At 34.1% G+C, this 27,843-nt stretch overlaps 1 protein-coding gene across 2 annotated transcripts in view; it reads right to left on the reverse strand.

Annotated features, from left to right (window-relative positions):
• Window positions 1–27,843, reverse strand: part of Sur (Sulfonylurea receptor) — a 224,983-nt gene that overhangs the window by 19,233 nt on the left and 177,907 nt on the right. Inside the window, exons 13-21 of one of the 2 annotated variants that reach the window (XM_081771020.1) lie at window positions 25,670–25,807; window positions 24,524–24,775; window positions 22,096–22,400; window positions 16,613–16,699; window positions 15,902–15,979; window positions 6,077–6,177; window positions 3,811–4,127; window positions 1,688–1,909; window positions 1,182–1,339 (exon numbers count right to left, since the gene is read on the reverse strand). In XM_081771020.1, coding sequence (XP_081627146.1) covers window positions 1,182–1,339; window positions 1,688–1,909; window positions 3,811–4,127; window positions 6,077–6,177; window positions 15,902–15,979; window positions 16,613–16,699; window positions 22,096–22,400; window positions 24,524–24,775; window positions 25,670–25,807 — 1,658 coding nt within the window. The remainder of the gene's footprint in view (window positions 1–1,181; window positions 1,340–1,687; window positions 1,910–3,810; window positions 4,128–6,076; window positions 6,178–15,901; window positions 15,980–16,612; window positions 16,700–22,095; window positions 22,401–24,523; window positions 24,776–25,669; window positions 25,808–27,843) is intronic. The other variant, XM_081771021.1, reaches the window with a different exon arrangement.

Consider the following 27,843-nt stretch of genomic DNA (forward strand, 5'->3'; position numbering starts at 1 on the left):
ATGAACATTATGTACAGATGGGATTATACTTGTACTATAAATACAACAAACTCTGGATTACTCCTAAGATAATAATTGTTCGTGCATGATATTATCATTATTATTATTACTTCGGTGAAGGTGTTCGAAATATTGAAACGACAAGAAATTTGGAACAAATGTAAACTGAGCTCGCAGAAACAGCAGCACGCGTGTCATAAACCAACATGATGATGATGATGGTGATAACAATTGAAAGCTCGATTGCACAATACAGTAACATGTGTTCGATAGTTTGTCTATACTGTAAATTAATTTCTTGTACGACTGTACATATGTGTTTATGATTTTCTTATCCTAAACCATTATTGTGGCCAATCAATAAACATCTCCAATTATTTGTGTTTATCGTTTATTCGTGCCATTTTATCTGGTGATTAGCACAAATAATCGTAAGTTTACTGTATATGTTTACTGGAAATATTCGTTTGTAACAGAGCAAAGCGGTTAAAGGTCGTCATTGCTTACTAATGGTTTGCAATGTTAATTATAGTAATAAAAATACTCCACCAATTTACTAACAAATTTCCTTTGTGATAAAACACGGCTTTATTTACCGGTATGCCAGAATATTTCTCTGCTCATCATAGAGAAATTAACGTGATAACTAATCCTAATGAATATTTACTCATTACAGTCATATGAACCACTTTTCAAAATGGTCAACTATTGCAGAATATTTCTGTCAGACATTAATTATGGATTATTGGTAAACATATCTGATATTCTGTGGTTTGAAACGAAATAGCGAAATACGTTATACTGTACTCAAGTTAAGTTACGTATATCAATATTTTGTTTTATGCCAACTACTACAACATTGTGTGGAGACGGTTTTGATTATCGATGTTGAAAATTAGTTCGAAGAATTCGAAATAATCAAAGTTCGAGCTGCTTGGTTGAAAGAAGGTTGGTTTGTATTAAGTTCTTCATCTATAAATAGACCAAGTTCTTGTGTTTCTGAATCTTTCCCATTCGTTACACTGTTTAATACAATACAAGTTTGCAACTTCTCGTTGTTATGTGGTTATATCACTCTTCTTACCAATATATAACTTCACAATCTATGAGACAGATCTTCTACTATTTAAGTTTTAATGTAACTGATGGGAAATTTTAATTTTCTGATATACGAAGCCTACCTGGACGAAAACCTGTAGAACCTCTGAACAAAAAAATAAATTCCACAAATTGGTACAGCAACAAGTAAAAACCATGGGGTTACCACTGCATTCACAAGAATCGCTGAGAAACAGAGCAGAAGAAACTGAAGCAACCTCTGTATTGATGTGGCTATTTTCTGCAAAACATTAAAAGAGTATAATTAATACTATAAATTCCACTTACTTCATTTCTATAAATTTTTATTTAGTAAGGTATTGTCCCTAAAATGAAAATTGCCTCCTCATCAGTGAAACTACAACCTATTTATCACATTGCAAAATGATGGGCAATATAAAAAAAAAGTTTTTGACAATATTGCAAAATTTCTACTGTATAATTGTAGCACCGAAACTGTATTACTTTGGAATACAAGGTAAGATTGTTCAAATTTGAGAATATTTTTGATAGTTGCTTTCTTCGTGATAATAGAAGTAAGATCACTACAATTATGTAAATTGTGTATAAGAGCAAAAAATTTACTTACTTTGTCAATTACACCCATGTCAGATGAACATCTGTTCATGATTCTACCAATTGGAGTTGACTCAAAGAATTTTATTGGGCAACGAAGAATATTCCATAGCATTTTTTCATGTAAGACTCTTCTCGCTTTAGCACCAGCATATTGTCCGATGCCATTTGAGGACAGCGAAAGTAGAATCGAGGCTATGGACAAAATTGCATAACCAGTGAAATAGTAGAGAACCTACAATCAAAAGATAAAATTTATATTATATTTATAATGATATTTCATATAAAAGCATGGAACATGGATATTTCATATCTCTTTTGTAACTAGACTTATAGATACAATAAAAGCTTGGAACTTATTGCTTCATTTTGCAAAGTAATGATAACATAACAAAAATTATATGTTTGTAATATATTTTTAAGCGTTTACAAACTTATAAACAAGAGAGATCAAAGCAGTAGACCACTATTCTTGTAATATAAAACTGTGGAACTGCTTTCATAAATATAACACAATACCATACAAGAAAATGGGTCTCGTTGCCTTTAAATAACTTTTTCTAGAATATGGCACTGCAGTTAGAAGCGACTCGTAAATTTTATGAGTTGTAGGGTGTAAATAGAAAAGGAAATGAAATGAAATCTTTAAGTTTTACGTCCCACGATTATGTCGGTTAGACTAAAGGAGACGGTGATAATGAGAAATGAATGAAATGGTGGAAAGAAGAAAGTGGGAGGAAACGGGAGAACACTCGAGAAAACCCACGCACGCGGTGTATGTCCACCACAAAATTCACTAGGCGCGAGCTGGGATCCAACTAAGGACCCCATGCCCGCTCTACCACTGAGCCACCCGAGCCCCAAAAGGACGAAAGAGTTTCCCTATCTTAAACATTAAAATTTCTTTAAAAGAAATTCAGTTTACTTTGAAAATGAAATTAGGTAAATATGTGAATTTACAAGACGAGAGAACAAGAGAGAGAAAAGTTAAATCAACAGATCATCAGGAGAGATTGTTCCAGTAATTTTCAAAGGGATATTTCCTATGATATCATGCTAATTACAAAATGTATATATTTAGACTAAAATCTTCAACATAATTCCCTAAACTATAAAGTGATCGCTCAAATCCTATATTGAAGTATTGCTTCTCATATAGATGAAATTTTAATTAGGTATTGTGTGTATAATAACACTATACACTCGATTTTAATTAGCAATATTAACATTAATAAGCAATATATATTAAATAGCTTACAATTTCCACAATATTTAGTATGGTTTATAACATACATATTGATAATATTAAGATCAAATATTAAGTAATACCAAAAATATATACGCCTAGTGTATCGTACTGGCTGCGCATGTTGAAATTTTTTTCTTGTTTGTTCATGTTACGTATTTTATATTACCTGCTTGATATTACTGGAAATTGGACTCCCAACGGAGAGTGGAATTGTATAAAAATGTACCAAAGCAGGATTTTATAATTATGAATGTAATCATCATTGTTATGCGAGACACTATTTATACGTGGTAAATAATAATAATAAGACAAACATTTTATATGTTTTATAAATATATGCGTATAGCTCCATACATTATATAAAAAGTTATTAATAGTCCAATATTATTTTAATATGCTAAGTTGAAGCAATTGTAAGATTAAAACTATTATTAAGGTATACAGAAGTACTATTTCCTATCGAATTACGTATCCTTCAATGAGAGGGGAACGGTGGCTCAGTGGTAGAGCGCTTACCTCTGGTGCGTGGGGTCCCTGGTTCGATCCTGCCCAAGTAAGTTTTGTGGTGGACAACATCGTGTCCGTGGGTACTCTGCCACTCCTGTTTCCTCTCATCTTTACTCTACCAATTCATCCATTGTCATTCACTTGCTTTAATCATCGCCTTTCCTTAACCTAACGGGCATAAACGTAGGACGTTAAACTCTAAGATTTAATTTCATTTTCCAGCCTTCAATGAATATAGCAAATTATATCAGGAAAATTACAAAAGAATGATTGAAAATAAATTGGATTGGGTTAAATTACGATATTAAGTTAAGAAAAACGTTTGATAAAAGATGTGATTGATCAAAAATTGTAAATGTATTAAACTTAATATTACTTACGTCGTTTTCAAACGCTGAATTATGATTTTCTTGCTGAGGAACAGTAACATTATTGTTACTGCGTCCTAATAGCTGAGAAAACACTGAGTGTGTGCGAGAAATATTAGACGATTCTTCGAGCTCCGTCCAATCACTAAGCCAAAAATCCGTGTACACTCTCATGGCCTGCCACACCACTGTTGACGTTAAATAACACGTTCCACAAAGCAACCCACAGGCAGAAAAATAAGTAAAGTAAATTCTTTTGGGAATCTTCCCGTATTCTCGTTCTTCCTCAGTCACTAATTTGCTTCCATTGGCATCTATCTCATCTTCAACTGGAAAGAAGATATGGCTGACTGAAAATGAAATCCGTGCTAAGTGTCGAAAATGAAAAAGTTCGGTTTAATGTTAAAATGTGGACTTAATTTAAGTGGAGGAAATTTAAGAATAATTACGTAAATTTTATCAGTAATGGTGGTCACTTAACGTCTCCAGTAAATTGTTGGCTACTAGTGTTATATTACTGTATACACAATAATAGTTGAATACATTTACGAAGATTAGTGCACTAATCAACCTACTAACACCCTTTTTAAATATTTCTTTGCATATTCCAGATTTATCAATAGAGTAGGACGTCGATAATCCAAACGTCAAAAATCCGAACGCGGTCCCTAGAAGCTTTTTACATTTTGTCTTAGCGCTAGCGATAAACAAATAATAGGGTTGTCCGTCGTCGTTGTGTGAATTCAGTGTTTTCACAAAAGCTCATTCATATGTAATTGTTTGTCATACATATTTTTATTTTCCCTTAGGCCTATGCAAGTTAAGTTCTAAGTGTGAGTTACAAGAACAGTGTAATTTAGAGTACGAGCAGGTTCTTCAGAAACATTAAATCTCAGTAGCCTTATGTACGGTATTGTAATTACTGTATGTACTATATAACCACGGTATCGATAAAAGAGCATACCGTACAGTATATTTAAGACTAAATGGCATTTTCTAGGTCATTTTCGAAAATACGAACAATTTGAAAATCCGAACTATCTGTGGTCCCAATTAGTTCGGATTTTCGACTTCCCACTGTATATTCAAAAATCGTTGTATATAATAATATAATGAGAGTAGCCAACGGTTAAAAAAAAAAAAATCAAAAATCTTATTTTGGAAAAGGATTTAAGCTGTCTTTGTCCCTGAGGAGGACTACCTGATTGTAGCACTCGAAATATTGGAAGAAAAATTAATCGAGAAACATCAGTAGGTGATTAATTCGTTATAATGTGCTCCATACGCTCGGCAAGCAATTATTCTAATTTTGCTTTGTTTTTTATCTTATTTTGTGCATTTTATACCAAGAAAATGGCAAATAACTGTATTCTAAGGAAGATAATAAACAATTCATTAAGAAAAAAAGAGAGAGAGAGAGAGAAAGAGGCTACAATTGGTGGACGATAATAAAGATGATAATTGTTTCAAGGCGATTGACATAGAATCCTGTGAACTACTTTTTAAATAATAGCTGTATTTAGTTTGTAATAAACAAAATAGTTTTAACATACAGTTATAGAAATTAAATAATAATGTTATTTAAAAAGTAGATCAGAGGGTACCAAAACAACATGATACGTAATAAACTGCAGTTGAGTTCGTTCCTCTAGTCACTGTATTAATTTAGATTTTGAGGGAAATGTTTGTGGTAAGTTGCATTTCATTATCTCCTTTCATTTATGAAAAACAAGCAAAAGAAAAATCGTAAATTTTGTATTATTTTTAGTATGTCAGGCTCTTAAACAGTGTATTATGCAAAAATAAACATTTACTATATTAAGATATGTATACTAAAATCATGATTTCCTGACAAGATATGAGACTGAGTGAGCTTAAACCTCCCTCCCCTTAGTGAAATTCTACGTACGCTCCTGCATAAAAGCTCTCACGGCAAATGTCATACCCATGATGGAGGAATACTTATGATGATGTTGATTTTTTTTATCTCTAATTTCTATAGATTTTTTTCCAATGACTTTGTGTATGCCATGTCGCTTTTCTTTCCAATATTTCATCTTTAATCCAAAGCGCTTTCTTTTATTTTCTTTAGTTCACAAGAACTACCCCGACATTGACCTGATGCTCGTTCTTTCTTATCGTTGTCTTCTTCTTCTTTTTCTCTACACGTAAATGAAGAGTTGATCAAAACTTGAAATAAGAATGAACCTTTAATTCTTGAGAGCATCAATGTTCTAAACAATCAGATATGTATTTTTATTTTGATAGTAATACTTACATCCATCATCTTCCTCGTTTAAATCTTCACTAAAACCAGAAGCGGAAGACACGACTCGATTCACAGGAATTCGTTCATGATCCACAATAGACATTGCAGACCTTTAAAATGAAAGAGAACCAATATCTCATTTTATATCGAAATGCCAAAATAAAATATCTTCAAATATTTGAATCAACAATAATCCACACGTACAGGAATTATCAAACAATTCTACTTATTACAACTGATAGGTTCTTGTAAACCAATTTAATCTTTTTAGAAATGGATCTATAAAAGTTCAAAGTTTTGAAAATGAAACCATGGACTTTATATCTATCTATCTATATCTAAATATATATAATTTTAGAAACATTATAAATCCAGTACTTTTTAAAAGGATATCGTTTACCATATGTGATTCCATATAGAAAAATCTTTCAAAATAGATTATATATTTCAATGTAAACCTTTAGCACAGAAATTAAACTTAAAAGTAATATTCAGTTTCATAAATGTGGCTTACCTTAAATAAGAAATGTAACTAATAAATCTTTAGCTTAATCAACTCGAAGGTTCAAAATTTAATCTAGCCAAAGAAACAAAAACCCATCAGTAAATTCTAACCTATGCCACTTCAATCCAAGTAGAATTGTTTTTAGGTACCTATCTAAGGTTCATTTATATATATATATATATATCCTTTATCTTGCCCTACCCAAAGACCTACTTCCCAAATATTTCGTAGTCAAAATATTTTTTAGCATTGCAGGTGGATTTCCTATGAAAGAGAAGTATACCGAACATCTTAGACGTTCCCTATCTTATTACTCACATGAGAATTGGTGACACGAACATATTGCAAAGCACGGCGTTTTATAACTTCGTCCATTCAGAAAGAATTCCTCCTATACCTATTATTTTAAATATCAATATGTATAACATATTCTCTCTTCTCATTCGACAACATAGAGAATTGTTACATCAAATAAAAAGGTTCAGGACATCGCTTCTCCAGATTCGCCTTAGATTGGAATCCCTAACTGTGAAAGGTATTTTGTATTACTAGGCGTTGTCTTTAAGCATAGCAGGATTATTCGACGTAAGCATAAACTGGCCAGTAAGTGTGCAGTCACATAATATAACATCTACATGTACAAGGGCGAACATCAAAATAAGGTCAACAGAGTGATTCATCGGATTCCACACCAATCATTATTTTATTCAGTTCGGCATAACATCGGCTCGAACTTGAATTATTATTTATACGTGGAATCCACCTGTAATATCACTAGTTGACTCTCATATATCTCCTTTAGCCATCCAGTACACGTTAGGAAATATATACACATATCTACACTACTTCAGGATTCTATAAATCAAAAGAACAACAGCTCCAACGTCAAAACTTAATTTCCTTACTTGCATTTTATTACGCCTGTATATAGATATACCAAAATAATAAGATGATCCATTTTAAGGTGAGGTACAGAAGAATAAGTTGAGGGGACCCGTAACTAGTTTATTCACACATATTTATTATTATCTCCATGTCACAATAACATTATTTTAACTATATCCAGTCGTTAACAAACTAGATCCATTATAATTCTTTTTCTTCTAATCAACAACAGTATATCTCTTTCCTTCTTTTCTTCGAACAAGTTAGAACATAGTCATAGTCATAACATTCTACATAGGTTTGCAATTATTAAAAGGGAACATTAAATTATACCATATACCATTATACCATATTCAAATACATGATAATATTCATAAGTAAAAAGGAAAGAGATTTTATAATAATTATAATTTTTAAATGTTAAAAATAATCCGAATCTATATATTTATAGCCTTTCTGCATATAAAACATCTTTGCCACAAAATAAATAATTCTACAAATTCTTTTTTTTTTGTCATAGAACTATCTATTTTAGGAGATGAAAACTATGTTATTTGTTAAAATATTAAAAACGTCTGTAACTAACAAAGTCTAAAATTTTGGTCCGTTACAGATTTGCCGGCCCATCGAAAAAAAATTTAATATGATTAAATTTTTTTCTTGGTCCTTAAAGGGTTAATAGACCCTCACGTTATTAGCCCTTTTATAACGTGACATTAGTTCAGCTCGATAATCATGCGAAGGATTAAATTTCCTAAGATTTCTAAAATTTCTCAAACTACTAATTTTACTCTCAAATCTTCGAGCAATGCACAATTTCTAGGCAACGTCATAACTATATATGGTCCCGTAAAATTTTATAATTCAAGTTTCCTCATTTTGAAAAAAAAACAGTAACGTTTCACATATAAATGCTATCACATCTAAATAATAAAATAATAGGAAACAATTTTCGGACAATAACTTCATGGGGCATTGAAGTGTTGCCATATCGAAGCAATGAGGTAATAGGAAACAACTAACTATTACCACAATCAACCTTAACTTAACCTAAGGATTAGCAGTTAACTATTTTAGCGTCGCATTGTACTCAGAGAAATCTCAACAATTCACATAACAGTTCTCAAGATTAATATAAGAAAGCTATCAATCTGATCGATTAAACAACTTACATCTAACAATCAGACGGCCTAATATCAAACGTTAATGTTGTCACCTACATTTCTCCATCGTTGTTGCAAAATAAGATTTATCAAATTATTGGGTAACAACATAATACATCAGGATCAACCAAATTAGGTTCAAAATACAAAATGACTAGTTACATTTTCACTGCATCTGCCCTCTATTACTATTATTGACCATTGCCATGACGTACTAAACGAAACTAAGATAAACCTAACAAATGATAAACCTAACAAACCGAATAAAATAACACATTAAATCATAAAATATTCACTTACAAGGATACAGCTCTTTTTTTCGCTTTCTATTATACTTAGCTCCAATTCTTAGAGGGAATTCTTTCCTCCTCTTCCTTTTCCTGATGATTCCTCTTAAGTTCGACTTCTTTCGGAAATGATATCCTCTATCCTGTAATCTTCTATATGCATTAATTAGGTAACTCCATCGGGCAATTCTTTTCATTCTCTTCCGTTTCTTGTTTCTTCTTTTCATCTTGTTTTGGATAATTCTTAGCCGGCGTAATCTCTCACTCTTCTTTCTCTTCTTCATCACAATCTTTTTGAACACTCTCACATTCGGCGATTTTCTTCTTGTTTCTTTACGACGGCTGTTTCCTCTGAATTTCTTTCTCTTCTGACTCATGTATATCATGTATCTTTTTCTTCGTTTTCTTTTCCAACTACATTGAAGTTTGACATCTTTTACACTTTCACTTTTCCACCTTATCCGTTTTCGATTCATTTCATGTGTGATTCTTGCTGGTGATGTTATTTTTCTTGAAATTCGCCATTTCCTTTTCCGTTTCATCACTTCATGACGACACTCTACAATTTTCATTTCAATCTCAACTCCATTGTTGATCTCCAAATTTTGTGTCTCAATCTCATCTTCCTTATTTACTTCCTCTGTTTCCTTCCTGAGGTCACTATTCTTCATCATCATAGTATTTTCCAATGGTACTATTCTATTTGTTTGCGATTCCTTCCATTCGTTGATTTCTCTCCGACTTTCTTCCTGGTCTCTCGTAATCTTCTCCATTAAGGTCTTCATTCCAGCGAATTCGGAAAACTTCTCATCCAGCCATTTCATTAGCACTCTCAATTCACCCGTCACTTGCGGACTTCCAGCTAATGCTGTTTCAGTTCCAGAACCTTCACCATCATTGACCTGTACTGGCAACACTGATTCACCAGACTGTACTACTTCCAGGTGACAATTTTCACATAACCATGGGTATTCATGCTTAGATAGCTGTTCATATTCTTCTGGTTCAATATCTAGGCAATCTAGGTGATAAACCTTTTCACACTTATTACATTTTACAGTGAGATCCTTCACCGATCTCCGTGGGTCACAAGTACAACCAAAGTCCACGTCACTGCTTTGCGACATTGTCCTTTTTGCTTTTGACCTAGTCATCTTTTCTTCATTGCACGGGTTCCTCAACTTTCCTCTCACCATTGTGTACGTGTTAATAACACATCTCATCTCACCACACAGCGGTTAATTTCCATCTAAAGACCTGCAGCGCCATCTAGCGACAATCCTGGCTGGGTCGCCATTTTATAACATATTCTCTCTTCTCATTCGACAACATAGAGAATTGTTACATCAAATAAAAAGGTTCAGGACATCGCTTCTCCAGATTCGCCTTAGATTGGAATCCCTAACTGTGAAAGGTATTTTGTATTACTAGGCGTTGTCTTTAAGCATAGCAGGATTATTCGACGTAAGCATAAACTGGCCAGTAAGTGTGCAGTCACATAATATAACATCTACATGTACAAGGGCGAACATCAAAATAAGGTCAACAGAGTGATTCATCGGATTCCACACCAATCATTATTTTATTCAGTTCGGCATAACATCGGCTCGAACTTGAATTATTATTTATACGTGGAATCCACCTGTAATATCACTAGTTGACTCTCATATATCTCCTTTAGCCATCCAGTACACGTTAGGAAATATATACACATATCTACACTACTTCAGGATTCTATAAATCAAAAGAACAACAGCTCCAACGTCAAAACTTAATTTCCTTACTTGCATTTTATTACGCCTGTATATAGATATACCAAAATAATAAGATGATCCATTTTAAGGTGAGGTACAGAAGAATAAGTTGAGGGGACCCGTAACTAGTTTATTCACACATATTTATTATTATCTCCATGTCACAATAACATTATTTTAACTATATCCAGTCGTTAACAAACTAGATCCATTATAATTCTTTTTCTTCTAATCAACAACAGTATATCTCTTTCCTTCTTTTCTTCGAACAAGTTAGAACATAGTCATAGTCATAACATTCTACATAGGTTTGCAATTATTAAAAGGGAACATTAAATTATACCATATACCATTATACCATATTCAAATACATGATAATATTCATAAGTAAAAAGGAAAGAGATTTTATAATAATTATAATTTTTAAATGTTAAAAATAATCCGAATCTATATATTTATAGCCTTTCTGCATATAAAACATCTTTGCCACAAAATAAATAATTCTACAAATTCTTTTTTTTTTGTCATAGAACTATCTATTTTAGGAGATGAAAACTATGTTATTTGTTAAAATATTAAAAACGTCTGTAACTAACAAAGTCTAAAATTTTGGTCCGTTACATATGTAATTATCTCTACTTCAAACTCAAGCTGAGTTCTTGGTAAGAGAAAAAAATTACTTTTGCAATACGGGAAGACAGCTTCTATTAAGTCTGTAAAAGGGTATTTTTCGTAGGATATTTCGTACGAAAAGTAGTATGTTTATTCATACAGATTTTGCGGAACACATAAAAAAGTTCTCTTTTCAACAGCAACCGTATTGTTGCAACTGTGGTTCTGTGTTGTTATCAGTACCTATTATACTGATAGATAAAGAAGACAATCTCAACACTTTTAAATTGTGCTTTCTGGGTCTACATTTACCACAGAAGCTGTATGAGTGAGCATGTTGAGCATGAAAAATTATATGCTTGTTACCAATCCTATTGTTGATATATTATTGATAGATTATTTAAAATATCCACTAAATCTTGGTTTACATTAAAATTTAAAACATTTCCACATCGAGATTAGTAGAAATATGATAGGTTAAACTAGTGTGGCTTTAACTCCATTCAAATTAATAGAAAAACACAAAATAATATATTATTACAGACTTTGGATGTACTATTACTGAAATAACTTACTACAATTGTTCAATAGACATAATTACTTACCTTCGATGCTTGCTCTATCATTGAATAAATTATTACAATTACTCAGTACATATTGTCACTCGGTTGGATGTTCTACTCCTTGTCGAAGAATATATCGTGATCCCAAATTTTCACCATATATCAGATGTCATTATCGAAATGACGAAGTGTAAATATCACTTTATCAAATATTTGACTTTTCATTATCTTGATAATGCTCTCGGTGTTTGGTAAAAGCTTGTCGTCAAAATGTATTAATCTGTGAGTGATGTTAATTTCACAATACTGAGTAGGGAATTAAATATGTATCAACCATGGTTTCATTAACGCACTGAGGATAAAAAATGATAAAACAAATTTACAGCATTATATCCACTTAAAATCTTTAATGCCTACCTCTCTTTACAAAACCTTTTTTAAAAAAATCGTTCCATCTTTGTAATAAAATTGATTATGTTCAGCCGAAATATTGAAGAAATTACATTTATTCATATACGTAGAATGTAATGAGGTACGGCTTCTTATTAACTAAATATTGTTATGGTACCAGATGAAAGTGGAGTTGCTACAAACAATTGCAATAGTGTGTGCTAAAGGATCATTCAGGTGCCATTATTAACGTAAATAAGGGGGACAAAATGACGTTATAAACCAATACAACACGAAAACTGAAAGATAAATTTCAACAGACATCATGTTGGTAAATTAAAGAAAAAGCAACCCAGCCATTTTGATGCGTTGAATTTGACTGATGCCTCATGTTTTCTAAAGGTGGTTCTTTCTTCGTGTCCGTTAAATCGATTCTTTCCTGCCTGGAGGTCTTAATGGTTTGTAGAAAGGTGTTGCATGTAGCACTTCTATCCTCTTGCTTCTCAGGCTTCTTGAATATGGATGATCTTTCTTAGAGTATCGCTTCAAGCATCGAACTAGCAGTTATAGCCTTCTTTCTTTTGGAGTGAGCTGCGTTGAAGAATATGGGTGATCTTTAGTCTTGAAGTTCATCAGGTGTTCGTCTTTTGGACTTTTTCGTTTTCGCACAAAAGTATTACTCGTCAGAAATCTGTTTTCTAACAGTCTCTTTAATTTCTCCAAACAGAAGGTTTGATCAAAATCAACTGAAGTTTCTCTTTCGTGTTTTTGTTATTGTGATTATATGAAAAGATCAACGAAATATTCCATAGTAAGACTATTCATGGCTTTGGATTAATTGTTTTAACAAAAGAGACACTGACCAAAGCTTAAAACTTTACTTTATTTTAAATTATAATTTGTAACTGTTTCGGATATCTAGCATATCCTTCTTCAGACACCTGGTCATGGTCAGAGGCCTGGTTACGAGGTGGTACCAGAAAGAGTGCTCAGCGGGAGTGTACTGCCATGAGAGGAGCGACGTGGATAGGAGTACAAAGAGAAATTTCATAACAAATATGATAAGAAGAATAGAAATGATGGAGGACGAAGAGGAAGGAAGGAAGGAGAGCATACAGAAATTCTACAGACATTTAGAGAAGAACGGTTACAGCAAGAAAGAGTTAGAGAAGGAAGAAGAACGCCGGAAGAGGAAGAGAGGGAGAAAGAAGAATGAAGAGGATGATAGTGGAAAATGGCATGGCATAGAAAGTATGGGAGAAGAAACGGAGAAACTGAAGAATTTATTGAAGAAAGGAGGGGTCAGAACTTATAGAAAGAGTGGAGAAACTTTATTAAGATCAATAAAGAAGAAGAATAGAAAAGGAACTAAAAAGATTAATGAAGAGGAAGAAGGGGTCATTTACAGGGTATGGTGTGAGGACTGCGATATGTCATATATAGGAGAGACAGAAAAGAGAATGAAAGAAAGGATAAAACAACATGAAGATGATGTTAGGAAGAAAAAAGATACCAATGCCATATACAAACATGTTAAGGAAACGAATCATGCAATTAATTGGGATAAGACGGAAGTATTGGAGATGGAGAAAAGAATGATAATAAGGAAGTGGAAAGAAGCGCATTGGATAAAGAAGGTAGGAAGAGATAAACTGATGAACTGGACAGGAGGCTTACCAATTAATGAATCATGGCAAGGAAGTTTGAATAACATAGAGAAAAATAAATAAATAAATAAAAAATTTAAATAAAAATAAAAAAAATAAAAAATAAAAATAAAAATAAAAGGCCCTTATAAGAACCAAAAATAAAGGAAGTGATTAATTGGAAAGTGAACACGAAGACTTATAGGATGGGCTGAAGGCCTCGGTAAATAAGAAAAATAAATAAATAAATAAATAAAAATAAAAAAGTACAACAATGACTCTATGACTGTTAAAAGAATTTAAAAATTTTTATAACAATGAATATATATAAGACGGTTAAAGAATTTAAACTCTGTTATAACAACATTTATATATATGTCTGTATTTTCATTAATTTCGATCGTGTCTGAAGAAGGATATGATAGATATCCGAAACAGTTACAAATTATAATTTAAAATAAAGTAAAGTTTTAAGCTTTGGTCAGTGTCTCTTTTGTTAAAACGAAATATTCCAATACGTAAATTAGAACTTGTGATTTTTCTTTATACTAATGCAATAGCTGGGGTCAATCGTTTGTAGACAAACAAAAATATGGAACAGTAAAGAAGCAAGTTGTTTAGGGTGAAATAATGTGGGGAAAATCGGGAAGCCTTTTGTCCAAGAAAGTTCCAAGTCCAAGGTCCAAGTCCAAGAAAGTTCTGTTGCTTTTTGTGGAGGTGTGTGTTCAATTAATCCTCAAACCGTGAGTTGAATGCGAATGCAGATAAGGCGAAGGTCAGTTGTTGATGTGGGTATATCCAACATACTACCTGGTTGTGTCAGTTCAGTTACACCATGAACTTGCGGGACCTCCACAGAGCGTCATAAGGGCGTATATGCTGTACGAGTTCAAACTGGGGTCAAACGCCGCTGAAGCGGGGCGGAAGATACGCTAGGCCTTTGGTGAGGGTATCGTGACTACGCGGACAGTGCAGCGTTGGTTTAACAAGTTTAAGGACGGTGACGAAACACTCGAAGACGCAACATGTGCAGGAAGACCAACACATGTACAAAATGACGATCTTCAGGCAGCAATTGAAGCGAACAGTGGCCAGACATGTGAGGAACTGGGACTACAATTCAGTGTGAGTGGAGAAACCATTCGGGATCACCTCCATCAACTTGGAAAGCACTACAAGTTGGGTCCATGGGTCTACATGATTTGACTCCGGGGCAGAAGGCAAGGCGAGCAGACACCTATGTGTCTTTGCTGACTCGTCTGAGGAAGGAGCCATTTCTGGACAGGATGTTGACATGTGATGAGACGTGGTACCTGTACGAAGCTCCACGGCGCCGTCATCATTGGTTAGCATCCCATGAAGCAGTTCGAAAACAGCCGAAAGAAGGTCTTCCTGTGTGTTTGGTGGACTGCTCGTGGCATCATGCATGGGGAACTGCTACCAGCTGGTCAGAGCATCAATACAACTCTGTACTGTCAGCAGTTGAGCCACGTTTAAGAAAAACTTAAAACTCTGGAGCCAGCACTTCTGAATCGCAAAAGGGGTCCTCCTGTTACAGAACAACGCTAAGACCCACGTGGCTAGGATGATCCGGGACACCATTCTACCCTTGGATGGGAAACACTATTGAATCCGCCATACTCTACGGACATTGCATCATCCGATTATCACTTGTTCCATTCCTTGGACAATCACCTTAGAGAACGCCAGTTCAAATCCCTAGTAGACGTACAAAATGCACTTGATACCTTCTTCGTTTCATGGCCTACAAAGTTCTACCGCGATGGAATCCATGGCCTTCCAGAACGTTGGCAGAAGGTCGTCGATGCTGTTGGGGACTATTTTTAATCTTCCAGGTACGTGGTAGGTGACATATCGATTGTCGAAGGTGGTGGATGGAAAAGCGACGGAACTTTCTTATTTAACTTTATAAAAGGAAAATAATTCTGTGATTCAATAAAAGATACAAAAATACGGAGAGATTAGAGAACATCTCCGAATATCCAATAATTTTATAATATATACTTACTTTGTAGAAGACGATGAAATCAATCGTCTAAGGACACTTTTTTCTTTAGAGCTGGCTGGCTCAGTTGCACCAACCGATCTGAAAACATATCAAAGCATAGATTTACTATGGTAATTGTTCTTCTTAGCTTCAAATTAATACAGTCACTACAAATATTTTTCAAGGAAATAAGTGAGGCTGGAAACATTTGAATAAGGGCTCTGCTAAAAGAGCTGGAGATCTTGTTATATTGTCAGATACACTTTACTTAGTAATGATGTGTGTAATTTTATCTATCAATTTTCAACCAACGGATTGTCCATTTTTAACTTGATTAAATTTTGTTTTGGTATGAAAGAAAGACAACATGAAAGGAATATGATTTTTTTAATACTATATTTGAGTTTACATGATTTTTAGTAGTACCATGAAGCAAATATTTACGTGCTGTAAGTTTGCACACTTTGCAACAAAAATGAATAGTTCGTGGTATATAAGCCTAACATGCTAAATTTGTGTAGTTTGACGACATAGATGAATGCGCTAATGTAACGGATGAAGTTTTGTTATATATGTGTTCAACAACAATGCTGTAGATTACAGCTTGTTAACAAATGTGCAGTAATGATGTACTGTGAACATGCAGGCAAAGAAGCATGGCATGCATCACGAGACAACTGAAGGTCACCGTATTTTCTAATAGATGTAAATTCCAAAATACTGATGACATACCTTAATGACGAAAACGAGAGTAGACGTCTAAGGAAGCTACTGTGTCGTGAATGACTATTCGAGAACTCCAATGTTGCAGCTCTAGACCTGTTACAGAAAGCAAAATTTTCTCGTGTGTTTAAGTTTTAATAACCTTTCAAATCTCGAAATCATAACACAATTTACAAAAATTACTCTTTCTACATATATTTATCTTCCGTTCATTCAAAGCTATTCTACATATTTATCTAAACAATAAGGGACACAAAATTGTTGCTGTTTCTTGAATACACTTTTTAACTGTTACATTCACTTTCCTATATTATCTTCTAGTTTTTACCATTGAAAACCATTGGAATAAAATATTTGTGTGGGTAATTTACTGCACATTAATATAATTTCCTACATTATACGTTAATACAAGATGAAACATAGTTTTCTTTTACAGATTTATTTTTGTTCTTCGTATATCATTTTGATTCAAAAATGGCTGCTAAATTCAAAATTCAATTTGACTGCACAGTTTGAAATAAAGGACATACAGATGGTGATCAGAAAAATGGAAACACCTGAACGAAATTGCAACTTACCAGATTAATATGGCATCGGGCCACCTTTCGCCTTCAGAACAGCCTTGAAGCGACGTGGGATGGAGGCATAGAGGTCGTGAATGGTAGCAAGTGGAATTTTACACCATTCCTCGTGCAGGGCATCGGCCAGTTCTGTGAGAGAGGATGGAGGTGGAAATCGTCGCCGGAGTCGTGTTTCCAAGACGGACCACAGATGTTCAATTATATTGAGATCTGGGGATTGGGCGGGCCAGGGGAGGTGTTGAACTCCATCCCGATGTTCCTCAAACCACGCTGCAACAACGCCAGCTGTATGAATGCGTGCATTATCATCCTGGAAGATGGCGTCATTGTCCGGGAACAACATCCGGACCATAGGATGCAAGTGGTCTCCTAAAATTGCGACATAATCGTTGGCAGTGATTCGTCCGCTAAGTGTGACCACAGGACCTAATGAAAACCATGATATGGCAGCCCACAGCATCACCGAGCCGCCGCCATGTTTCACAGATGGGCGGAGACACTGCAGATCATAAGCTTCTTTGGGCGTTCTCCACACATAAACACGGTCCGTGGTTGGGAATAGGGTGAAGGATGACTCATCCGACCATATCACACGTTTCCAGTCCTCAACGGTCCAAGTGACATGGTCGCGGCACCATTTGCGGCGTGCGAAAGCGTTATGGTCCCTAATGAGCGGTTTGGCCCGTGCAACACGATCCCGTAAGTTCATGTCATGTAATTTGCGGCGGACTGTGATTGTCGAAACAGGGTGGGAGAGGTGCTGATTGAGTTCCTTCGTCACTTGCTCCGCAGTGGCACGACGGTTCTGCGTGACAATGCGCTTTAATACCCGGCGTGACCTGTCACTCATGATTTTCTTCCGCCCATTGTTCCGCTTCCCCGATGCGGTTTTCCCGTGTGTTGTGTAGGCCGTCATCAACTTCGACACTGTCCCACGCGACACACCTAACACAGTAGCCACTGCCGTCACACTCACTCCACATAACCGCGCACCAACAACTTGTCCTCTTTGAAAATCTGAGAGGTCTCCCATTTTACACTACCTCCGTCTGCTGCAGCCACTGGACACTGCTGTTCCACTACGCCTGACGTAGTATGGAGACCGACCTAACACACCACCACCAGCGGTCCGGCGCTGCGGGCGCCACGACACCACTGCCAACCCATACATTTGACGTGTTGCCAACTACAGGTGTTTCCATTTTTCTGATCACCATCTGTATATATTACAGCTCTTTTGGTTAGGCTAAAGAGTATGGTTTCAACTTCGATAAATTTGTAAGATTACTTGAAGCGTGGGCCTAATTTTCTTTTTAAAAGAAACTTGAAGAATTTAAATGAAAACCATGAGAATCTGCGCCTTGAAGAATAGTTATCTTCTATAGTGTATATGACATGCGCGCTTCCTCTAAATATTGGAATTAAAGTACCACTTCTATGTATCTAGGAAGTTTGTAAGATCAATTAGGATGTTTGCATTTTTCATCCTGAACCACATTCAATCTGGGCTGATATTCCTTCCCTGAGCTGACGTATGCGTTTGTACTAATTCCTTATGTATTTGTTTATTCTTTTTATTTATTTCATTCTATTTCCGCAAGTTTGTTTAATGTAGCACATTTTCTTGTTTCTGAAAGTACGAACAGCTTCGAGTTTCGTATGATTTGATGTTTACAATGTTTTTATCCTGAAACCTTGCTATCTGGCTTGTTTCTGGCCTTCTATTTCCTTGTTTATATTCCTAATCGAACTACGGTTTAAGCTCCTCCACCCTGACATATCCTAACTTTTCCTCGCTGCTCTTTTTACAGTCTCACCAACCAGACTACCGGAAGAACTGACGTATTCTCTTAGACGACACTTCGGAATTGGACTGATTACTCCATTTAGACCAATTCGGCGTGGTAACCCTTTTGGTAGCAATCTATTAGCAACAGTTTTAAAGTTTACTTATCACGCAATCCTCCCTACGTGGCAAAACATAAGTGCGTACGTAAATGGGATTGTATTGTTTAAGTCTTTTTGTATTACTTATTACATTTTTTTTTCTTTCGTATAAATTGTTTGAAGTCTAAAATCAATCATTATATGATTTTAATTTAAAGTATAATTAATTCAACTGTTGAAATATTCAATGGCAATAGAGTTCCAGAACTTCAAAATACACTTAGAATGTACATATCTACGTAAACTCTTGTTTCTTATCTTGGTAGGTAATTGTTTTAGTATTCTTCTTGCCTTAACATTACGAAGGATCATAATAAAATCTTGTAAAAGCCATTGCTCAATGAAATATATGATTTGAAATATATGATCAAAAACAAACGTATCCAAAATTATACACTTCAACATAGTTCTAAATTTTACTGTATCGCGTGCTCTCTCATATCTAACCTACTCGGTCTAGCTAAACATAATTCCCTTCGTCTTGCAATTCTTTTAAAAGTCGTTAAAAGTAGAGTATCAGAACTAAAAAGTAATCGATATTTACTTTTATATTGGGTACGCTACAAACTTAAAAACACTTAATCTTCCTAAAATGTATACTTTGTTGAAATGTATTGTGTAGTCGTTTCCAATAATACCTAAATTATTTGTACCTAAATTATTTGTTTATATGTACACCTTGTAAAATTCAGAAATCATTCTATCTTTGTATGAATTTGCACTTAGTCAAAGAAACTACTTTACGCTCAAATAAGAGTAGATCATTTCAAAAAGAGCCGAGAAACTTTGTCCTTACTAGAAAATGTTTTGAAGAATGCACTGTTAATTCTAGACAATCTATGAATTTCTTACTCTCTTTTCACTGTCATCAGCAAACACTATTTTCCCTACTATTTGTTAAAACAAATATGTCTTCATTAAATATATGGTTTAGTAATAAGCTCCAACAAACACAGGTACAAAGACAAGTTATCAGTAAATAGACACTGCATTGTAAAAAAAAAATAAGTATGTTTCATGAACATTATCAAGCAAATTAAGAGTTCTTTACTTGTCTTCTACATTGGTATATTCATTAAGTCAAAAAGTATATTCCAAACCCTTGCGCCATCTACATAAATGATTCCCAACGAGGGCAAATCGTTAGACAACACTAAGATGGTGTAAGCAGGGACAAATTGCCCTTAAGCTGAAGATTCCCTTGGTTACTGCAGTGGTGTCCACCCCCCTTAAGTCCATGATGCCCCCCGAATTGTCTATTCATAGGTGTTCTTCCATGAAAAAAAATCTTTTCGATTAATGTTTACACCTCCTCAAATATATTTATATAAAATTTTAACCCCACCAAATATTTCAATGGCGCAGTTTGTGTCATAGCCCCCCTTTGTGGGCACCACTGGTTACTGTGATCAGATGGTCCATGTACTTTAAAGTAACTTAAAAGGAAACTATTATCTCACGCTCAGGTCCATGTTGACTAAGAGAATGATGACAAACGGGTTGTTGAAGTAAATCCCATTACAAGGCTACAGACATCCCAGGACACATTCTAGTGAGAAGTAGCACATCTGTCAAGTGGCTTCATCACTTCTACCATAGGGAAATAGAATTTCTCATTGTATCTAATATTGTAGATAACAATGGGATTCTTTTGAGGTAGTAATATTGTTCCGCTTTTACGAGTCGTTTTCCTTAATTTTCGTGCATCGGTCGCGGCACTCAGCAAAAAATCAAGCAGGAACACTAAACAAATAATTGAAAGCACTTAGTTTTTATATTATAGTGTGTGAAACGCTTTTAGCGTATAAGAGGATCTCATGGAATATGTAAGGAATATTAATTGTGAAAAATACACGGCCATATTAGACAAAGCAATTTCTCCCATATTCTCAGGTAAGCTGTTGAACAAAACATCCTCTCTTGGAGCAATTTCACGATTCTTAAGAAGATCTCAAAGTTGGTAGAGAAACGACATTAGCTCATAAAGCAAAAATTTTAACTACAGCCTCGTAGCTGAGCGGTTAGTGTACGCGTCTTTGGCATGGAAGACTCCGGATCGATTCCCGGCGAGAGCTCAAGTGGTTCGGATCCCACGTTAAGCTGTAAGTCCACGTCTTATATAGCCTCGCTGCTGAAAGAGACGCTAAACTCAACCAAATAACTTCGATTTAACTACAGATTGACTTCTGATTGGGCCTAACAGGAACAGTATCCTATCTAAAACAATATCTTTTTATTAGCTTATAGTATAGTTATGATATCTCACGAATGCTTATGGTACAACTAAAACCTTTGAACCATTTCATTACTGGAACTACTTGGATCTACTTATCCGAGGCTCTCACCACTCAAAATTCAAAATCTTATCAACCTATTCACCAGTCATTACAACCATTTTCTTCCATCAATAATTTTCTCTTGACCACCACAAACAACCAGTATCTATTATAGAAAATACTGCCTTCATTTCTGATGTACCGCGTTATCTTGAACTATTACTTTCTCTGCAATATGTAACTCAACTCCTATCACTGAGTAGGCCGTAGTTCAATATCAAAAAATACAGAGAACTCATTATGCCCGATGGATTAAGGTTTTGAATAAAGCAAGCAACAATAGAACTAAATTTTAAATACATAATTGTATCTCTATCCAGTACAATTAAATAAACAATAATTTGTATCCAATATAATTGGGACCGAATGTAATGTTTTGGCGCTCCTAGGCCGAAATGTGTTTTCCGTCCATCACCGAAAATTTATTATTCAACTTTTGCATTTTTAAGTCTTTCTTACTAAATTTTTCTCCTACTTGCACCCCTAGGAACAGGCCTAATTGGTAAAATCTGCCTTTAGTATAATCAAATAAGCAATATTGATCCAAATTGAAGTGTCTATTTACTTATAGATTGTCTCTGTATAGAAGATTTATTTATTTTGTCTTTTGTAAACATAGTGTACTTACCGCATAGTATCTGTAAGTGGTCCATGCATACTTGGAGATGACAAGCGACGAACAAATGGAGTTCGGAAGCTACTTTGAGTTCGCTGTGCCTGCAAGGACGTAGCTCGCCAAACTACTTTATGATGCGGTGCTCCTGGAGAGCTTTGCGTTGTGCCTGTTCGAGGCCTCCTTCCACCAAGACCACTATGGCTCTCTACAAAATCATCCTGACACTCGTCAATAGGCAATGGAAGATCATGGGACAAATGACGAGAGTGACCGAAGGTAAAAGTTCTCTTACGAAAGGGCCGGAACAAAGGTGGAGCCTAAATGTAAACACCAGAGAACGAATTATTATTATTATTATTGTATAATCATGAAGAAAAAACATTAAAGTGCCTTCGTAATGAAGACAATAATTATGCTCTGTTGCGACAGCAATTAACATTTCCGGAGATCCAGCTGCGATTCCCAATGGTGATCCATGTGAATCACATGCTACATTAAGCCGCAAGGTCATGCCTCATAACTTTTGGTGCTAAAATGTTGAACAGACATTAAATGCAAAAATAATTCAAAAGAACAAAAAATTCTTATATTTCGTCTCCTTGTGAAGCTAAAGATTTTTATTATTCATTGTTTGTTGAATAAGACGTTGCTCAAAGAGACTTTACTATTTTTAGGATAATGATTAAATTTCACTTATTGTGTTACATTAAATTCTGCAACAATTTTAGATATTCTATCAGGGTAAATACTTATTCTAAATTTGAATTGAGTGACTGCAAGAGTCCCCCTGTTTGAATCTCCCAATTCGATTCTATCTCTTGAGTTGTAGCCTGCGGATTACATAGTATATTTGTTATAATGTTAGATTCTAAAACATTATAAAAACGAATTTGAATCTAAATGAAATTTGAATACTATTTCTGAAATTACATTATAAATATATGAAGACTATTTTTTGTTATTTACATTTTTTAAACTTTAGAATATAATAGAATATGGTAAAGAGAGAATCTGTTGCCAAATTGTAAGAAAACAGATGTTTCTCGCATAACGAACATTAAAAAATAGGTACTACCCATGGACACAGATAACAGAACAATTATAATTATATTTAATTCAATTTTTGCATTATGAATTCGATATATCCTGTTGGAAGTTAAATTTCAAAAGTTCTAAAACAAGAATTTGAATCTAGGTGAAAGTTGAATATTATTTCGGGAAGCACAGTAAAAATATTTTATGGCTGTAAACTTTTCATTATAATTTTGATCATTTACATTTATTAAATTTTAGAACATTACGAAGATAAACGTGCTGCTAAATTGCAAGAAAATTAAACGTATATTATAATTGATATTACAAGAATATATATATACTATTTGATGATATAATTCAAGAGATTACAGAATTGTTTATACTAGAAAAAAGAACTCCTTCCTTTCCTTCTACCTCAAACGAGTTTTTTTTTTCTTTCTTTCTTGAAGGCACAGATCTTGCAACACAAGCATGTAGACAAATTTAACAATGCAAGACAATTTAACAATATATGTGTAGAAACATAGACTATGAGAACAATAATATTGGAAACATTTTACAAAATTTTTCATGATTTACAATTTTACTAACATCAAGAACGAATATATATTATCTATCGACTTGAATTAGAATATTTATAAATATATTTGTTTCAATTTTGAGATCACGAATTTGTACAAAAATTCGTTTGAACACTTTCGTACGTTTAACGTATGCGGAAATAGCTATAAGATTTTGATTAATCGATTTTACAATGTTTTATGCTTCATTTTAAATGTCAAGTTATATATTGCAGCATGGATCATTTATTGTGTCAGAACACGATCAGAACTATACATCTCCTTATATGTATCTATAACTATTAATATATAGTAAAAAATCATCTATATACCATAAACTGACATTTGTCTATTCAACAAAAATATAATTTTAACGGAAATATTTAATGGTGTAATGTATATAGCTTTTGAATTTCCATTTACGGTTTACTTTGTTTGAAAGAAATAAATTGCTTTTGAAACATCAGGAATTAATTAAAGTTAAAAAGAATGAATGGAAAACTAGGAAGTTTACTTTATTCATTACTTTATTTGATAACATGGAGAAGTTTATTTAAATCTATGATGTTTCCGAAATTATATGGTTTTAATTATTGTAAATATTTTTTCCTCCCAAACATGATGTTTCTTTTTAAAATGTATTTGCAAGAATCTTTTATCTAGTTATTTTATAAAAGAAGTTTCACTCACAGACTCATTGAAAGCTTAGTTTCTGTAGAGAACTTTGAGCTTATATTCTTTGTTACTTCAACCTCATTTTTATCTTATAAAGTGTTTATGCTTATAATTATTTGCTGCTAGTCACAAAAAATTAGTAGATATTGAGATATAATTCTTTAACTTACAACATGAGCCTCTTCTTCGGTTTGCCACGTCCCATCTTCAATATTCTTCTGTTTCAACTGAACACCTATTCTGGAGACTAGTTTAATCAACTGCCATCTCTCCCTTGCAGTCTTTCCTTTAATGTTATTTTGATCTTCTAGAGCTTCCCTGGTCATTATAGCCTTCCATGTTCTCATCAATTCCCCATCTTCCCTTTCAATGTCCGATAGCGTACCTTGACACCTAATGCCATTCTTTTCCATTGCTATGATCTGAAATAAAGTAATAAACTATACAAGTGCATTTTGTGAAACTCAAGATGTATTTAGAGTAGTAGCTAAGGAAGCAAGATAAATTTTGTTTATGTATCTTCGAGCATTCCATAATATCGACTTATGTTAGACACGTCTAAATAAACGCGTTGTGCTAATATTCCTTTTTCTAAATTTTAATCGTTCAAATAAAAGTTACTTTCAACCAAACTATCTGAGAACTTAAATTACAGCAGCATACAAATACAGAAAACGGAATACACAAGTATTGTTTCTGTACAAAGATAACTATGCATTATTCATTTAATATTTAATACGTTAAGGTACATTACTGAATATAGGACCACATCATTTAAGTTACTCTTCTGAGTCAAGGTAACTTTTGGTTGACGGATTCCCTACTTATCACATTAGTATTTAATCCGTGCCTCAACGGATGTTAAATTCGTTAAGCCTTATTTGAAGACTACAGAGGGAAAAAAGAGGCAAGTCAGTTTTTTATAAATTTACACAATTGCCCTGTTTTCCACTGACTTACATCCTTCTTCACCTGTAAGCAAGATCTTCAGCATTAAATTTCTTAGCGACTATCCTTCTTCCTACTGCGGAATTTAGTCCATGCAAACTATTCCTTTCAGGCTACATAATTCTGCTGTTAACTCCTTTTTGACCATTTCTTGACTTACCTCCTTTTCCCTGTGGTCTTTATTTTAACTAAACTTTAATACAAGGTTCCTCAACCTGTAGTACACGTAAAAAAATGACAAAGAAAATTAAGAAAGCAAATGAAAGACGCCGAATAGAAAAAGTTTAGATTTTATAGTCCCGCGATCATTTATGATTTGCAGTTTTTTTCTTTCTTTCTTTTATTCAAACTCAAGTAAACATATTTACCTGATGAGCATGAGAAAGTAACTGAAGGCGATGAGTTACAAGAATAACTGTTCTCTTCTGTCTTAACAAAATTCTTCTCACTCCTTCGTCGAATACTTGCTGTCCAACTTGTGAGTCCAGAGCAGATAACGGATCGTCCTAAAAACAAATTATCTACATTATTTGGATGAAACGGTACATAATTGATACACGTATTACATTCCGATAGCACTTCATTGATGTTCATATTGTAGACAAAATGTTGCGTAAAATGTGTGAAAATAAATGCATCCGATAATCATGAATGTAGATAAATTACTTACATTTTCTTAAATAATATAAGCATTAAATACTTGATCTAATTTGGCTGAATGTTCATAAGAGTTTCTATTCTAGTGTCAAATCTTTTCTTTCCGCTTGTTTGATATTTAATCCTTTTAGATTCTTGTGTTTTTATTTTTTCTAGGAAAATGTTGATTTTCAGTTAAGTAGCTACTACTTCAGTATTATTTATCCAAGTATCATGATTCATACGTCATTCTCTTCAGAATAAAACAAGCTTTCCAACGGTATCATGCATACGTTTTCACAGTGTACGAGAAGACGGAGAAGGGGGGGGGGATTGTAGAAAAATAGGGTAATTTCCCTCCAAAAAATGCTTTTCTGAAATTTAATTTCCCCTCGAGCGGCCTTGGCTATAGATACCCAAATACAATTTACTTGGAAAAATATTACGTAATGTATGTGCCACGTTTCACTGCAATACCTAGAACAGTTACGAGGGGAAAAAAAATCTTAATTCTGTTTGACAACACTAAATTTCATATACGGATAATGATTTAAAAATCTTTCTGACCAGAGTAATACATTTATTTCTTGAAACTGAAATAGTGACAGTACAAAGGAGATACTATCGGAGAATCGAACCCAGAAACAGCACTCTTATCCTTCTGATATACGACACATTGCACTCAAATTGTACCCTCTATTATCTTAGAGTATCTTTAGGTTACTATTGTTACCATATGTATTCTATAAACGTAAACACAAGCAAGTCATATGGGCAATTCTTATTCTTAATCTCTTTCGAATGTATCACTACGATATTTAATGTCTTCTTTATCAATTGAGGTCTCATAAATCTAAATCTTATATATCAGATATGTTAATCTTGCACTTTCTACAAACACAGAAGTACAACCCAACTGAATCTTGAAATCATAATCTATATTCTGTTTGCACAGACTATCATAGCTCAAAAGAAGTACAGTGGATTGGGATAAAAGTGAGTCTTTAAATCACAATCTATATTGTTCACACAGACTATAGTTCAACAACTTCTCTTACGATATGTGCAACATTTTGTTATACCTTGTCCCCGACTATTCCCATCACAACCACTTACCATTTGCTAATAAAAATACAAGTATCTCACATAAAAAGCATAAAAAATAATATTCAATTTTCCTTGCTTGGCTGAGAACTAACTAATATAAAGTTTTCTGAATGCAAGAAGGAAGGAGATGAAGAAAGGGGAAAATGCTATAATGTTAATTTATTAATAAACGTGGATGAACTGTGGATCTGAAGTACTGATAAGTAATAATGATAAACTATTTTTACTTCAACTATTGGGAAGCAAAGAGAAATATTTCTACACTATCCGAAAACACATGGATTCGTTTCAAGGCCAAACTTGAAATGGCGCCGTCACCTTGTCGACCGCATAGATCGAAAAATGCATTTTGTTATAGTTATACCTTTTAAACATGAGAAAAAAATCACTGTGAAGCAAGCATATAAGTTCTAGAAGATAATAATTGATGATGATATGTGCGTTTGTGCCAAAGAATCTAAAAGGAGTAATTAATTACTCTTCTATGAGTGTCTGACACCTTGACACCACAGGCGGAGCTAGGAATTGTCTGCTGGGGGGGGCAGTGGGGGCAGACCTTTTGGTTGGTTCGGAGGTCTTGGTAGGTGGTCATCTTATAGGTGGCATTTTTATTTTTTGTCAAAAAGTTGGGAGGGGCAATGCCCCCATGCCCCCATAACTCCGCCCATGCTTGACATTATGGCATTACGGTAAGTCAGAGTGTCTGGAGAATATTAACAGGCTAGTGAAAGTGAACGTTTGTGTAATGAAGCTATACGTTTACGGAGTTCTTGTATAAGTGGTAACTTTTTTCATAATT

Source organism: Thermobia domestica, chromosome 9 (genome assembly GCF_964235325.1).
Source record: "Thermobia domestica chromosome 9, izTheDome1.hap1.1, whole genome shotgun sequence".
Lineage (NCBI taxonomy): Eukaryota > Metazoa > Arthropoda > Insecta > Zygentoma > Lepismatidae > Thermobia > Thermobia domestica.